The 15,973-nt window shown below is 42.7% G+C and overlaps 1 protein-coding gene across 1 annotated transcript in view; it reads right to left on the bottom strand.

Moving 5' to 3' along the window:
* CHMP3 (charged multivesicular body protein 3) overlaps positions 1 to 13,154 on the bottom strand; it is a 105,612-nt gene extending 92,458 nt beyond the window's left edge. Inside the window, exon 1 of the mRNA XM_006875862.1 lies at positions 13,025 to 13,154. Coding sequence (XP_006875924.1) covers positions 13,025 to 13,069 — 45 coding nt within the window. The 5' untranslated portion in view covers positions 13,070 to 13,154. The remainder of the gene's footprint in view (positions 1 to 13,024) is intronic.
* Positions 13,155 to 15,973: the final 2,819 nt, after the last annotated feature.

Raw genomic sequence — 15,973 nt, 5'->3', positions numbered from 1 at the left:
CAAATTAAAAAAGAAAAGGATTTAAGTCACTTGCTGATGAAAGTCAAATAATATAGACCTCATTATGAATTACAACTCACTGTAAAGAAAACAAATATTTTCCCAAGTGAACCAATAAATAACATCATGATAAACAAGAGAAAAGATGGAAATTGTAAAGGATTTCATTTGACTTGGATCCACAATCAGGGCTCATGGAAGGAGCAGTGAAGAAACCAAACACTGTACTGCATTGGACAAATCTGCAATTCAACCCAATCTGACCCCTGACCCACTGCCAAGATCATCGATGTCAGTTTGAAGATCAGATTGAAGACTAAGGTGCTCCTGACCGAAGCCATGGTATCTTCAGTAGCCTCATATGCTGGACAAATGAATAAGGAAGACTGTAGAAAAATTGAGACATCTGAATCATGGTGTTTGTGAAGAATACTGATAATACCATGGACACCAAAAGAACAAAGAAATTTGTCTTGGAATTAGTACAGTCAGAATGCCCCTTACAAGCAAGGATGGTTAAGACTTTTTCTTCCATACTTTGAACATGTTATCAGGAGGGACTTAACCCTTTTCCAGGGACTGGAGGAACACTGAAATAAAGAAAGGCCCTCAACGAGATGAACTGATATATTAGGGGCTCAAAAATAACAAATGTGGGGATGTTGTCAAATGCTGTCAAGTCGGTCCCAACTCAAATGACCCTGGATAGGGTTTCCAAGGAGTGGTTGGTGAGTTTGACCTGTCCATCTTGCAATTCAAACTGACCCTGAGGTCCAGAACATTATCCTGCAGCTCCACACCAGGAATCTGGGAATGGCATAGGACCAAGCAATGTTTCGTTCTGTTGTGCATAGGGTCACTGAATCCAATCTAAGATGATAGTACGTAGCAACAACTTGATAATTATCCTCATTTAACAGATGAAGAAACTGAAACTGGGGCAGGTTAAACGATGTACTAGGATTCCCAGAAGTTGGGATTCAAACCCAAGCTGTCTGACGCCAGAGTCCAGGTTCTTATTCACAATGTGCTTTCCTTATTCCCAAGTTTATTTTTTAGCTTTTTTGTTTTTAATGCTTTGTAATTAAGGCTATAAATTTTTTTTATCTGAAAGCTGCTTTGACTTTATCCCACAGGATTTGATATATAATGTTTTCATTTTTGTTTAAAAAGTTTTTAATTCGGTTTCAACTTTGTTATCTAATAGGGAGTGGAGTAGGGTAAGTTTTCTTTTAATTTTATTTTTAAAATAATTGAGGGGTAAAAATAATTCTGATTCCAGAAAACTTTTTGAAAATAAGATATAATATTACATGGCACCCACCCTCTTTGACCTCCAGCTACCTAGATCTTCTCCCTGATGGTAATCTCTGTAATTAGTATTTTGTGTATCCTTCAAGACCATCCAAAATATCCATAAAACTAGGCAGTGGCCAAAAGCAACAGACATAAGTAAACTTAGAGCAAAATTTACCTCTTCTGATTACTGTCCAGTAAGTATATATAGAGAGAGGATGGTGTACTATGCTAGATTTTGTATGTCAAACCATCTTTACCTCTGTCATGAAGTATTTGATGGGCACCTAAGAAGACCAGCACCACACTGACCCAGTGAATGATATATTAAAACGTGCTCTTGCTCTCAAGAAATAAATAATTTTGCTGAAGACATAATTTAGAAAAGTATTCTCCCAGGGTAATTCTTTCTCTAGCATCTTCTCTAAAGAGCTCCGGTGGTTCTAAGGGATAAGTACTGGACTGCCAAGCACAAGGTAGGTGGTTCAAACCCACCATGTACTTCATGGGGAAAAGATGGTACTGTCTGTTACCACAAAGATTTACAACGTCAGAAATCCTATATAGGGTCCCTATGAGTCAGAATTGACTCAGCAGTAGTGGGAATATTGTCTCTGGATCTTCTGAATGCTGTCTAAAACGGAGCTTTTTGCTCCTTATCTTCCACCATCACCATTCCATCCCAACTGTTCTTATCCTGAATTCTCTCAATTTCAGTTCATGATACCACTATTCAAGGGAATGCATACATTTGAATGAGAGGGGTAGACAGACACCTACTCTCACCCCACTTATAGTCACCAAAATCTGATTATATACCCACCCTAGTGTTTCTAAAACTCATCTATCCTCTTGAACTGCTACTTTTAGTTAAAACCCACATCATCTCTCACCTGGGCCCCTAACTGGTTTCCTATTCAATTATCTTCTAGCCAAATCATATTCTACACAACTATTCTGAATGCTCCCCAACCTTAATAACAGTGACACACAGGTCTTTGCCAATATGGTCTCTAGCTCTCCAACTGTATTTCTTATCACTGCTATCACTCCTCCTCCCTCCCACTCAGATATGAGTATTTCATCCTCCAACCGTGCTAAACGTTTTTCTGGTTCTTTCAATGTGTGATCCTCACTTCAACATTTTGCATATGCCATTTATTTTGCTTGAAATGACTCCCCTTTCCAAATCCTAAACCACCATATGGCTAATGCCTCATATGACAACACCCAGACCCATATACCTTCCCTAAACAGTGCCCCTTTCTCCATTCATACAATCAATCCTCCACTCTGACTTTTCAGACCTTGTACATACTAATAAAAGAGTCAGTCAAAAAGTATTGCTATAGATCCCCTAAGAACTTGATTGAACCTCAGCATAGTGATCCTGCTTGGTCACCTTAGAGCAGGTGGTGGGCCGGCAACGACTGGCGTATGGGGTACCCAGCCGATCTCCTCCCTCCCTGCCTTCCTCGGATGGCGGCTATTTATGCTGGACGTGTGGCCAGAGACGGGTAAGGATCACGTGGAACCTCAGCAACTTAAGACAGAGCCATTGCCATGCTGCAATGAGTTTCAATGACTGGTAAGACTGAGGAATTCGCACTGACCGCCTAAGACAGGCAGCGTCCCTTAAACAAACAATAAATAAGGAGGATTCGGATGCAGAATGTGCAGACCCGGTCAGGAGGTCAAGACCCTGTGGGCCCAAGCGTTGTTGACCGTCCAAACCATAGGCTCTGAGGATCAGACTTTAGCTACCTAGTAGACAGCAAACTGTCCCTCATCTGATTATTCAGTAATGCTCGTTAGTAATCTCATACATGAGCCCTGGATATCCACAGACAAATGTAAAAACCTTCCCTAAAAGCCGAGACTGTAAATTCCAAAAAGGCAAGTGTCCCCCACCCGCCCCAATCCAAAAAAAAAGCTAAAGAGGATAGAGAGAAACACTGTTAACTGATGATATATGGAGGGGATAATAATCAATGTAATGAAACAAGCTATATGAATGGTTGAATGTGAAGCTGATGATGTGCCCTGTAAACTTTCACTCAATCCAAAATAAAAACATTTAATTAAAAAAAAAAAAAGTATTGCTATAAAATCATAGAAACCTTTATTAAAAATATCAAAACATGAAGCTATTATTTCTCAGTATATTCTCCATCTGTTTATTTACTTCGGAAGGTCCTACTTCCATCTCTCTAACCCTTACCAGAAGAATTCTGGGCTCTCCGATTTACACCGTAATAAAATAGAAGCTTTGGCATTTTCAGAGACTCAAACCCTTTTAAACTCATTTAAAATGTTCTTCTAAGTGTGAAAAACATTAGTATCTGAAGAGGAAGATAAGGGTTGTATGGTATATGGGGTAAGGTTTTGCAATGAAATTCTCTAAGGACAGCCCTTGCTACCCTTAAGAATAAGTACACAGTGTTGTTGATAGAAAAAAATTCCTTGGCATAACTTTCCTGGCCTTTTTCTCATCAATGTAGTACTCAATTTTCTTAAAACTTCTTCCTAAAAAGTCCCAGAGATGGTCCTGTGTCCTTCAAGAAAATTGATCAGGATGACCCCCTTGTTGTTGCTGTTTAGTGCTATTTAGTCCGTTTTGACTCACAACAGCCCTGGCACACGGTTTCTGAGGAGCAGCTGTGGATTTGAACTACCAACCTTGTAGTTAGCAGTCCTGTGCTTATCCTACAGCACCTCAACTATCAGTTGCCACAACCTTCTAAAATGCCCTCTCTGACTTATACTTAACTGCCCCAGTAGAACCCCTTGGAAGCCAATGTTTTCACTGGACTTTTTTAATCTAAGGTCACTATGAGTCAGAAAGGACATGAAGGCACTTAATGAAAACAAAAACAAACAAAGGAAACCAAGACAAGTGCTTTACTGAGAGACCTTATCTGCAGTCATTCACTAATCACATATCTGATACAGTCTCCCTCATTACACTTTACACTATTTGAGGTTATGAAAATCGGGCTGTGAACCTTAAGGTCAGCAATTTGAAATTACCAGCTGTTCCACAGGACAAAAATGAGGCTTTCTGTTCCCACTAAGATTTACAGCCTCGGAAACCCTGTACAGGGTCGTTATGAGTTGGAACTGACTCCACGGCACATAACCACCACCAAACCATCCAATGTCTTATTCAGTTTTGTAAACCAAGTAACCAAATCAATGTACATTAAAACATCTCAAATGTTTGTTGTATTAACTAAGTGAATTAAGTTTTCCTAATCTTTCTCTACAACTCTCCCCTCCTCATTTTCTTCTCCAACCTGACAGCATTCCACAACTATGATTCCTGGCACAGTCTAAGAACGTAAGTTTGACATATTATTTAAGAATTCTGATGTCACAGAAGGTGACTTCTTGTTGTGTGTCAAGTAGATTCCATCTCAGAGCAACCCTAGGGACAAAGGAGAACTGCCCCAGGGGTTTCCATGGCTGCACTCTTTACAGGAGCCGATGGCCAGGTATTCTCTCTTGCAGAGCAGCTGGTGAATTAAAACAGTTGACCTTTCATTTAACAGCTGAGAGCATAATCACTGCACCACCAAAGGCTAAACAAGCCAAGTCCCCAAGAAAAGATCACACAGCTTCCCTGGAAAATCTCAAGTCCAAGAGAAGATATATCTCCTGGCCTCACACCTAATCACAAGGTTTCTAAATAGATAAGAAGTCTCCTTTATCCTCAGCTGGCACTCCAGTCTTAGCTTGGATCCTTTAAGATTGAACAGATTTCACTGCTAAGAAGTTGCCACCAAAGTGTCTCTGAGATGTTGAAGGTAGAGTAGAGGGGTTGGTGGGGAGGGGTCTGGAGAGTTGGCAGAGAGGAATTCAATCTGTTATTGTTGTTGCTAAGTGTCATCTAGTAGGTTCTGACTCATAGCTATCCTGTATAGGGTTTCAGAGGAACGGATGGTAGATTTGACCCACCAACCTTCTGGTTAGCAGTCCAGTGCTATGGCTCCTTATACAACAAATATTTCCTTGGAATGTTCTTTGATATGCTGTTTATCTTGGGAGTACTTGATCTTAATCTGATTTTGATATTCACCATTTATTTAGAATGCACAGTATGCACTCTAAGGCAAACGCTATACTAGAGTTCTGGGAATAACATCTATAACGCATTTCACTTGCCCAAGGGTACCACACTGGATAACCATGATGGTGTGGTATGGCTGCACCTGGACCCTGCTTATACTGTACCAGGATCAGAGCCCACATATCCGCTTCCAGACCCCAAAGAAAGGCATATTATAAACTCATCCCAACTCAGTAGTATCTCAGCTGAGATTACAGTATTTAGTTGATCCCATTCTCTAACCCCCACTCTACTGCTGTAGTTAGGTGTCACAGAATTGGTTCTGACTCATAACGACCTTATGTACAACAGAATGAAACACTGTTTGGTTCTGCGCCAGTCTCACAATCATTGTTAAACTTGAGCCCATGGCTGTTGCCACATCTCGTTGGGGGTCTTCCGCTTTTTCACTGACCTTGTCTTGCCTTGCAAGGACTGTCCCCTCCTGATAATATGTCCCCAGTATGAGAGACGAAGTCTCACCATCCTGGCTTCTAAGGAGCAATATGACTGTACTTCTTCCAACACAGATGTTTGTGTTCTTCTGGCAGTCCATGGTACTTTTAACATTCTTCACCAACACTGTAACTCATAATGCATCAATTCTTCTTTGGTCTTCTTTATTCACTGTCCAGCTTTCACATGCATATGAGGTTATTGAAAATACCATGGCTTGGGTCAGACGCACCTTAGTCCTTAAATTGACATCTTTGCTCTTCAACACTTTAAAGATGTCTTGTGCAGCAGATTTGCCTAATGGGAGTCCATCATTTGATTCTTTGACTGCTGCTTCCATCATTAGTGTTGGCAGTGTATCCAAGCAAAACAGAGTCTTGAACAACTCCAATCTTTTCTCCATTTACCATGATACTGATTTACTGGTCCAATGGTATGGCATTTTGCTTTCTTTATATTGAGGTATAATCCATACAGAAGGCTGTGGTCTTTGATATTCCATCAGTAAGTATTTCAAGTCCTCTTTGCTTTCAGAAAGCAAGGTTGTATTGTCTGCATATTGCAGGTTGTTAATAAATTTGCCTCCAATCCTGATGCCACATTCTTCTTCATATAATCCAGTTTTCTCAGATTTGCTCAGCATACGGACTGAATAAACATGGTGAAAGAACTCTGGCGCACACCTTTCCTGATTTTATACCATTCAGTGTCCTCTTGTTCTGTTCGAAATGACTGCCTCTTGGTCTATGTACAGGATCCTCACGAGCATAATTAAGTGTTGTATTAATACTCATTCTCCGAAATGTTGTCCATAGTTTGTCATGATCCACAAAGTCAAAAGCCTTTGCAGTCAATAAAGCATAGACAAACACCTTTCTGGTATTCTCTGCTTTCAACCAAGATCCATCTAATGTGTATCTAGTTCCACATCCTTATCTGGCTTGAACCTCTGGCAGTTTTCTGTCAGTGTACTGCTGCAGCCGTTTTGAATTATCTTTCACAAAATCTTACTTGCATGTGATATTAATTATATCGTCCTATGATTTCCACATTCCACTGGGTCACCTCTTTTCCAATCAGTTGGTCAGGTAGCTGCCTTCCAAATTTCTTGGCAGAGATGAGTGAGTGCCTTCAGTGTTGCATTAATTTGTTGAAAGATTACAATTTGTATTCCATTAATTCCCAGGGCTTTGTTCTTTGCCAATGCCTTCAGTTCAGCTGGATTTCTTTCTTTAGTATCACTGGCTATGGATCATATGCTGCCTCTTGAAATGGTTGAACACTGTCCATTTCTTTTTGGTACAGTGACTCTGAATTCCTTCATCTTCTTTTGATGATTTCTGCATCGTTCAATACTTTGCCCACAGAATTCTTCAATCTGCAAACATTATCTCTTTTTAAGCCCTTTACTTTGCCTTTTTTTTTTTTTTTTTTTTTACAGAGTTGAACATTTTCTCTTTTAAAAAAAGTATCAAACTTGTCCTATTCATATACACCTCCCAACACTTCATCTGCAGGTCAGTAGCTCTACAGAGAAGAGTATATTCCATCCCTGCTAAACACAACAATGGTACCTTTTGTTATACACAAGGTCACTAAGAGTTGGAGCTAACTTGAAGGTACCTAACAACAACTGTCTTTTAGGCACCTTCTGGAATTGATAAGCCCTGGACTGCTAACCACAAGGTTGGTGCTCCAAACCCACCAGTCACTCCTCAGAAACCCTACAAAGAGTGGCTATGAGTCAAAACTGACTCAACAGTATTAACAACAACAACTGTGACTAATGAGAAAACGTTTTATCACAAGCCACAAAGTATAAAGGGAGAACTTAGTGCTTGTTAGTAGCTGAAACATTCTTCTGAAAAACAATAAAATAGCATCAGAATTGGGAGTACTGAAAATGAGGAACTTAAAATCCAGGTCAGGACATCTACACCAGATAAAGTAGATTATCTAATACTAAAAATCCTATTAAATAGTCAATCTATAGGCAGGAGAAATGTGGAAAATATGGGGGTGTAGGGTCAAGTCATTTCTCATTACCCCATCTAGGGCCTTCACCTATAGAAATACAGAAGTATATGTGCTCCTATATATGTTGTGGCCAATCAGACTTGTTTTTGAAATGTTTATCTTGATAGATGTTAAATTCCTTGGGTGCTAATCTTATTGTTATAATCACCCTTTAGAAGGCAGCATAGTTATGGACAACAAGCTTCAGAATAAAATGCTGTATAAGTTCTACCATTTACAAGCTGTGTGATCTTGGGAAAATTATTCAAAAACTCTGTGCCTCAGTTCCACACTTGTAAAGTACCAATTTCATTAACACTGATGCTCACCATAAAGTGCTAAGCACTTTGCCTAACTCAACATATTTCAGCTAGTAGTTGTTGAGATTCTTACATTCTCTACAACCCTTGCTACTGCAGAACAGTAGCATCAGCATCACCTGGGAACTTACTAGACATCTCAGGCCCTACTCCAACCTTAAGGAGTCCTAGTAGTGTAGTGGGTTATGAGCTAGGCTGCTAATCACAAGGTCAGCAGTTCGAATCTACCAAGGGAGAAAGATGAGGTTTTCCACTCCTGTAAAGATTTATAGCCGCAGAAGCCCTATACAAGATCACTATAAGTCAGAACCGATTCCATAGCACACAACCACAACTACAAATTTGCTGAACCAGAACCTGAATTTTGATAAACTCCTGAGTGATTAGTATGCACATTAAAGCTTAAGCACTACTCTACAACACCCAGTATGGACATGTGTTTAATGGGATTAATAAAAAAATCATTTATTTAATATTCAGCCCTGGCAGGCATGTTTTAAAAACCAATCTCATGCAGCTACCCTGTCATTTTCTGGTGCTAATGTGTTTTCCCAGGTTAAGTTGCCCCATTGGAAGCATGCAGTGGCACTGTGTTCTTAACAATTATGTTTATTATTTTAACATAATGTTTTACAAGTTATATATACTAGACACCAGTTTAAAAGGTAGTCACACTGGCTCTCTCTCTTTCCTTCCGACCTCCAATAAAGCCTTACACGTGGGTGTTTGTGTTCCAGATCATTCCATCTCACATTTATGGTGCTGAAACCCGGGAGGGACTTTGCCAAGACCCACGACAATCCCCAGCTCTTGGGATGATCCACTTCCTGGCTGTCCCTCCTGAACCTGCCGATCAAACACCCACCTAGGAGCCCTCATCCATTGCCATTGCTGACTTTTACAGCCACACACCTGTCAACAATTTCAGGCTTCTAGGACTGGCCACAGAGGACAGAAGGTGCCCAGAATCGCCGGCCCCCACGGAAATAACTCAAAGCAAACCCAGGGTAATGGTCCATGTTTCAGGACTGACCAAGCTCAAACTTACCCGCATCCCAGAGGAATAATTGAGTGACTCCTGCCTAGTAAACTGCTTTTCCTGCTTCCTCAACCAGGTGGGCCAGGACCTCCAGCGGTTCTTTCCTGACCTATTCTGGTTCTCCAGGGCACTCTGTCTGACTTCTCACCAGACGAAAGCTCTCGGCTGACAGTCTTTCTCCTCTGTTGCTAGCCCTACCTCCACATACCCCCTTAGACATACCTCCATGTCAACTTGCCACCCGGCCTTCCATTCTCGAATGGCCTCGCCATTCTCGAATACTCTTTGCCTTATCTTTCTCCTCATAATGGGACTTATCATCATCCCAGTATGCTCTCCATACTCTTTATATCAACCTTGATGATCAGATTGTGCCTTAGCTAAAATGGCAAAACATGCTCAACCCCTCATACAGCCACGGACTGCTTCAGTGTCCTGATCTTTATGTACTCTGCTTGCTATCTGGGCCAAACACCTGTCATCAAGCAGTTTTGCGGTATCAGAGTATGGTATCTATCCAAACTCTCTAACTGCATGGCTTCCAAATCCACAGCTTGCAAAAGGTGGTTCAACAAGCCTGTCTGCTGGACATATCAAACCCAAATAGGGATGTCAGATGGGGGTTGTAGGGGTGGCAGATGCAGCAAGGAAAAAGATCAGTGTAGAAGCTGCAAAGAACCTCAAATAACGGCTAGACCCAGGATATAAAGGATTACGAACAAGGCTAGATCCTGACAGCATCCGCCAACCCCACCACAGCTAATCACTGAAATAGGAACCATATTCAATAAAACGTCCTGCTGGGTTTGTTTGCCCTATAGGGATCTGGGGTACTCCAGCCGTTCCCACCGACCCAGTCCCTAAATCTTATCGTAATATAACCACCATACAGTACACAGGACCTCTCCTCACAGAGATGGGCCTCAGTAATTCCACCAACCTCACCTGCATTCATTACCACAACATCATTAACAGACACCCTCCCTGCCTTACAAAATCAAGTTAACTCACTAGACTCCAAAACCGTCGTGGTTTAGACCTCCTCATAGCCGAGAAAGGAGGAATATGCCAGACCCTAGGTGAGGAATGCTATTATTTTGTCAATGTATCTGACATAGTCCTCAGCAAGGTAAAAGAATAGAATTCGCACTAGGCAATCAGAAACAGCCAACTACGGTTGTCCCCTAATATCCTCCTGGTGGTCTTGGCGCCTCCCCTTCCTAGGGCCATTAACTATAGTCCTCCTGATACCGTTATTTGGCCCCTGCCTGTTTTGCTGTCTTCAAAATTTTCTTCAGGAATGCATGAGAGCCTTCACAAACTAGACGGTGGGCGAATTCCTCATGGCAGGATACCAACCACTGCCAAGCAACAGGACCAGCCAGCCAGAAGAACACGCCAGGTACATAGTTCCCTCCTCTTTGCCCCCTTCCAGCAGGAAGCTGCTCCAGAAGAAATGACCACCGCCCCTGCGCCCATAACAACAAAAGGCTGGAATGATAGAATCTCTCAGCCACAAGCATTATAAAATGGCTGCTTACCGCGTTTTCGCTCTCCCTACCGGAACTTCTCTTCCTACCGGAACTTCCTCTCTCCCTACCTGCACGTCTTCCCAGTCAACCTATCACCTACCTCCACTAATCTCAACCCCTCCCTCCTCTTTGACCAGTATAAAAATCCTTCCCCCGGCATTTTCTCTCGCTCTCTCTTTCCTTCCGACCTCCAATAAAGCCTTACATGTGGGTTAAAAAAAAAGGGTCATCAGACTGTTTTCCCATAATCTTATCTTTATAAATGGCAAAGTTACGGCCAAACACTGACGGTGCAAATTACCCAAACAGTAAGGTAAGTGTAGGCCTACTTGTGCTTGCTTACTAGTCTGTAAACATATGTGAAACTGTTCAGTACAGATTAGTAAACAAGCTCAAGTAACAAGCCTGTGCTTACTGGGTACTCAGTCCCTACAGAGACTGAATTTGAAAAGAAGGGTTGAGGGGTTAGGAGACAGAGGCCAGCAATAACTAGAATCAGTCTTTGATGTAGAGAAAAAAATGTGTAATTTTTTCACCACAGATTACTGATGAAGATAAAAGACTGGTCTTTAGTATGAGCTGCACCTCAATGTTAATAAAAATCCTCACAACTGGACTGAGAAATCATGATATATGGAGAAAAGACAAGTTGTTCAAGACTTCATTTTGCTTGTATTCACAATCAACACTTATGGTGAAAGCAGCAATTAAGAACTCACACAACATATTGCATTAGGCAAATCTGCTGCACAAGATCTCTTTCAAGTGCTCAAGAGCAAGGATGTCAGTTTGAGGGCTAAGGTGTGTCGGACCCAAGCCATGGTATTTTCAATATGCATGTGAAAGTTGGACAGTGAATAAGGAAGATGGTAAAGAACTTGAGTTATGGTCTTAGAGGAGAATATTAAAAGTGCCACGGACTGCCAGAAAAACAAACAGATCTGTGTCAGAACTACAGCAAGAATGCGTCTTAGAAGTCAGGATGGCGAAACTTTGCTAGTCTCTCATACTTGGGACATGCTATCAGGAGGGACCAGTCCTTGGAGAAAGGCATTATGCTTGCTAAAGTGCAGTGTCAGTGAAAATAAGAGGAAGACCCCCAAGGAGATGAATTGACACAGTATAAGCAGCAATGGGATCAGGGTTAACAACTATGAGGATGGCGCAGGGCTTTTTTCTGTTGTTTATACCAACACTGGGAGTCAGAACTGACTCAATGACATTCAAAAACAAAACTGACTCGATTTTGGACTAATGCTGCGTGCCTACTCCTCCAAGACCTTTGAATTATCAACAAAGTACTTAACATCAAAACATACTCCTATTATGTTCCGCGAAGTGCACAGGCATTTACATCCTTTAACCTTCAATCACTCTGTGGTTTCATATTAATATCGCTGGACGACGGAGCTGAGATGGAGGAAACCAGGATTTACAAATAGGCATTCAAGACTACGAGGCCTTCACCACTACACTGCATTGCCACCCGCATTCTCTCCGTTAAAAGGAGTCGGGTCCAGAAACATCTTCAGTAGCACTCTTCTAAGTCTAGTCCCTGTTATAATGAATGTCCGTGGTCAACATACAGCTAGCTGTATAGCACAAGCCACTTAATATGGGGCCCTTCTAGTTTTAAGTTCCACCAAATGCTAAGGTGAGATCATGCGTGTGGCTCACCAAGGGGATTGGATTTGTTAGTGTTAAATGCCATCTTGTCAGTTCCGACTCACAGACACTCTAAATAGGGTTTCCAAGGAGCGGCTGGTAGGTCTGAACCGCCAACCTTATGGTTAGCAGCCCAGATGATTATCCTACAGCACCACAGAGTTCAGGGTAGACGGTGCGAGCTACCTGCCGCTGACCGGATCTTTCCGCAATCGCTACATGATTGGCACTCAAGGGAGTGGGAAGGCGGGACTTGCGACGGAAACCGTCCCGGGCGGGACGTACCAAAACGCCACGGGGAGGGGTTTCCCAAGACCAGGACCGCGTCACTACATCCTCAACCTGTGGCGAGGCCGAGGAACTCTTGAGTGCAGCCCTCGGCTCGCTGGTCGATAGTTGTGTTACCAAAGGCTTTCTCTACCCACAACCTCAGAGACTCTATCTTCGGTCCCTCGGACGAGTGAGAAGCCCCGGAAATGGGGCCGGACGGTACCTGGCCAACCACAGGGGAGTGTCCAGTCGCTCATGAACTCCTCTACGCCCCACACAAGCCCACCCACTCGTTTGCTGCCGTCGCTGTCGGAGTCCTTACCAGCTCTTTCGGCGGCTTCTCCTGGGTTTTTCCAAACAACCCCATGGCGAACTGAATTCGACTTGCCACTTCCCACTTTCCGTTCCCTACGCCCTGGCAGGTCACGGGCAGCCGCCTGGGCGGGGCGGCCAAGAGGAAGGGAGCCCAGGCACCCAGAGTAGCAGGGACGGCGATGCGCATGCGCGGAACGCACGCGCATAATTGGTCTGGGCGGGGTCCACAGAGAAGATTGACTCCGTCACGTACAATTTGAAGGAATTAAAGTCGATGAGGTGTTGATTGTCGTGAATTGTAAAGGCTCTTCTGGAGGATACGAATTTATTGCCTGTTTGTCAGGGGGCCGCAGCTGTTCCTTATGCTTCATCTAAAACTCTGTTTTTTGGAATATTTGTAACTATTTCTGGTATGGTGCTGTAGGTAGGATAAGCACTGAACTGCTTGCTAACCTATAAGGTTGGCGTCTCAAACCCACTCACTGCTCCTTGGTCGCTGAGTCGGAACCGACTCCGCAGCACGTAAAAACGTAATTATTCTGAACAGCTCTTACCTTTGTGCTCCATAAGGTTTTCAGTTTCTGTATTCTTACAGAAGTAGATTCCCAGGCCTTTCTTCCAAGGTACCTCTGGGTGGATTTAAAATTCCAACCTTTCAGAAGAAGCTGAGCCCTTAACTGAACCAACTTTGTTGTTATTAAGTGCCTTCGAGTTGGTTGCGACTAATAGGAACCCTGTAAAGCATTTACAAGGAGCAGCTGATAAGCTTGAACTGCTGACCTTGCGATTCAAACCGACTTTGCAGTCCAGTGCATTAGCCCACAGTGCTACACCAGAACGCCACTAAACCAATTTATTGTTGTTGTCCCGCAGAATGGCTGGTAGTTTCGAAATGCTGCTGCTGAGGTTAGCAGCCCAACTCGTAACCACTATGCTACCAGAGCTCCTTGCGGGCCACATAAGGCCAGTGAAATAATTTGGTCTGTCCCTGCCAAGGCAACCAGTTACAGCCACCAAATTGTTGTTGTTAAGTACCGTAAAGTCGGTTCCGACTCCTAGCGACCCTGTACAGGGTTTCTGAGGCTGTAAATCTTTACGGGGGAGGGGTGGGGAGGGCAGAAATCCTCAGCTTTCTCCCGTGGAGCTGGTAGTTTTGAACTGCTGACCCTGAGGTTAGCCCAATTTGGAACCACCATGCTAAACCAATTTAGGAGTGGAGAAAAAGATGTAAGGAACCTGTACTTAGTTGTGAAAGCTAAAAAGAGGTAATTGGCAGGGATATCTTTAACCATAAAAGCTTTTATTGTTATAGATGAAGGGTGGGAAGCTTTTTTCTGCCAAACTTTATAATGTCATTCAAGGGCCATACAACATTATCAAATTAAAAATTAGCCTGCTATATTTGGTCAAACATTTAATTAACTCACCCTATGAATTGGGCTGCTAACCTCAAGGTCAGAAGTTGGAAACTACCAGCTGTTCCGCAGGAGCAAGTAGAGACTTTCTGATCTCATAAAGATTTGCAGCCTTGGAAACCCTATGCAGGGTCACTATGAGTTGGAACTGACCCCACAGTCAACAATTTGGTGGCTGTAACTGGTTGCCTTGGCAAGGACAGACCAAATTATTTCACTGGCCTTATGTGGCCCGTAAGGAGCTCTGGTAGTGTAGTGGTTACGAGTTGGGCTGCTAACCTCAGCAGCAGCATTTCGAAACTACCAGCCATTCTGCGGGAGAATGATGAGGCTTTCTGCTTCCATAAGGATTTACAGCCTCAGAAACCCTATACAGGGTGGCTGTGAGTCAGAACTGACATCATGTGGCCCAGGGTGTGGTGCTGTGGGTTAATGCACCAGATTGTAAGTGGTTTGAGCTTCAAGGTCAGCAGTTCAAGTTCACCAGCACTTAACAACAACAATGTGGACCATGGGCCAGATGTTCCCCACACCTGTTATAAGGTAATGTTGTTGTTCTTGTGAAGTGCCATCAAGTCAGTTCCGACCCATAGCGACCCTATACAGGGTTTCTGAGGAGCAGCTGGTGAACTTGAACTGCCAACCTTGCAGTTCAAACGGCTTTGCAGTCTGGCGCATTAACCCACAGCACCACACCTGGACTCCATTATAAGGTAATAGAAAATATTATTAATACCTTTAATTACATTCCGGTATGAAGGGACTTCAAACAGTTTTTTAAGAAATCCATTACCTTTTAATTCTTTCATGAATTTTTTGAAGCCTTCTTGTAGACATAACTTTTTAAAGTTTTTATTGTGAATTGAGTGGTAGTGTACATGGATGAACATCGGTTTTACACTCATCCTATTGTATTTTGTTTCATTGCAATGATTACAATTCTCTCCATGCGTCATCATTCAGCTTCTATTCCCTCTGGCTTTTTGTTTTTATGTACACAGAAACACTCAGGAATATAAAAATATACAGTCATTTAAACAGCCAACCACAAGGCACATTCTGCCAGCCTGCCTCCTGGCTGCCAGAACACAGCCTTTCTCTTTCCATGAGTCTGGAGCCCTCAGATGCTCTATCTCTCCATGTCCTCATCTCTGCCTCCATCTCTGGTGTTGTTGCTTCTCTGGATAGGGTCCCACATTTCGCTTATGCCTTTCCCCCTTGATGGTCCTAGGGTCCTCTGTTCCTGGATTGTAAGGTTAACCACTCCCCCCTTTTTGTTACAGAACTTCTACCTTTACAGTTGTGACAATCGCAATTAGTCATGATAACAATCATCACTTTTGAATCATAAGAATCTTATACCCATCTCTTTGTATACATAATTTTGGTTGTGTATATTTTGGATCTTTTTTCTTCTTTTTATTGGGAACTGGGTGAAGGTTTATGTAGCAGATCAGTTTTTCATTCAGCAATTTCATACACATTTTGTTTCATCTCCTTGGCTGCACCCACACAATGAAACATCACTTCTCCCACTTCCT

Source organism: Chrysochloris asiatica, unplaced genomic scaffold (assembly GCF_000296735.1).
Source record: "Chrysochloris asiatica unplaced genomic scaffold, ChrAsi1.0 scaffold00341, whole genome shotgun sequence".
In the NCBI taxonomy this organism is placed as follows: Eukaryota; Metazoa; Chordata; class Mammalia; order Afrosoricida; family Chrysochloridae; genus Chrysochloris; species Chrysochloris asiatica.
This window is presented reverse-complemented; position numbering and strand designations above follow the sequence as displayed.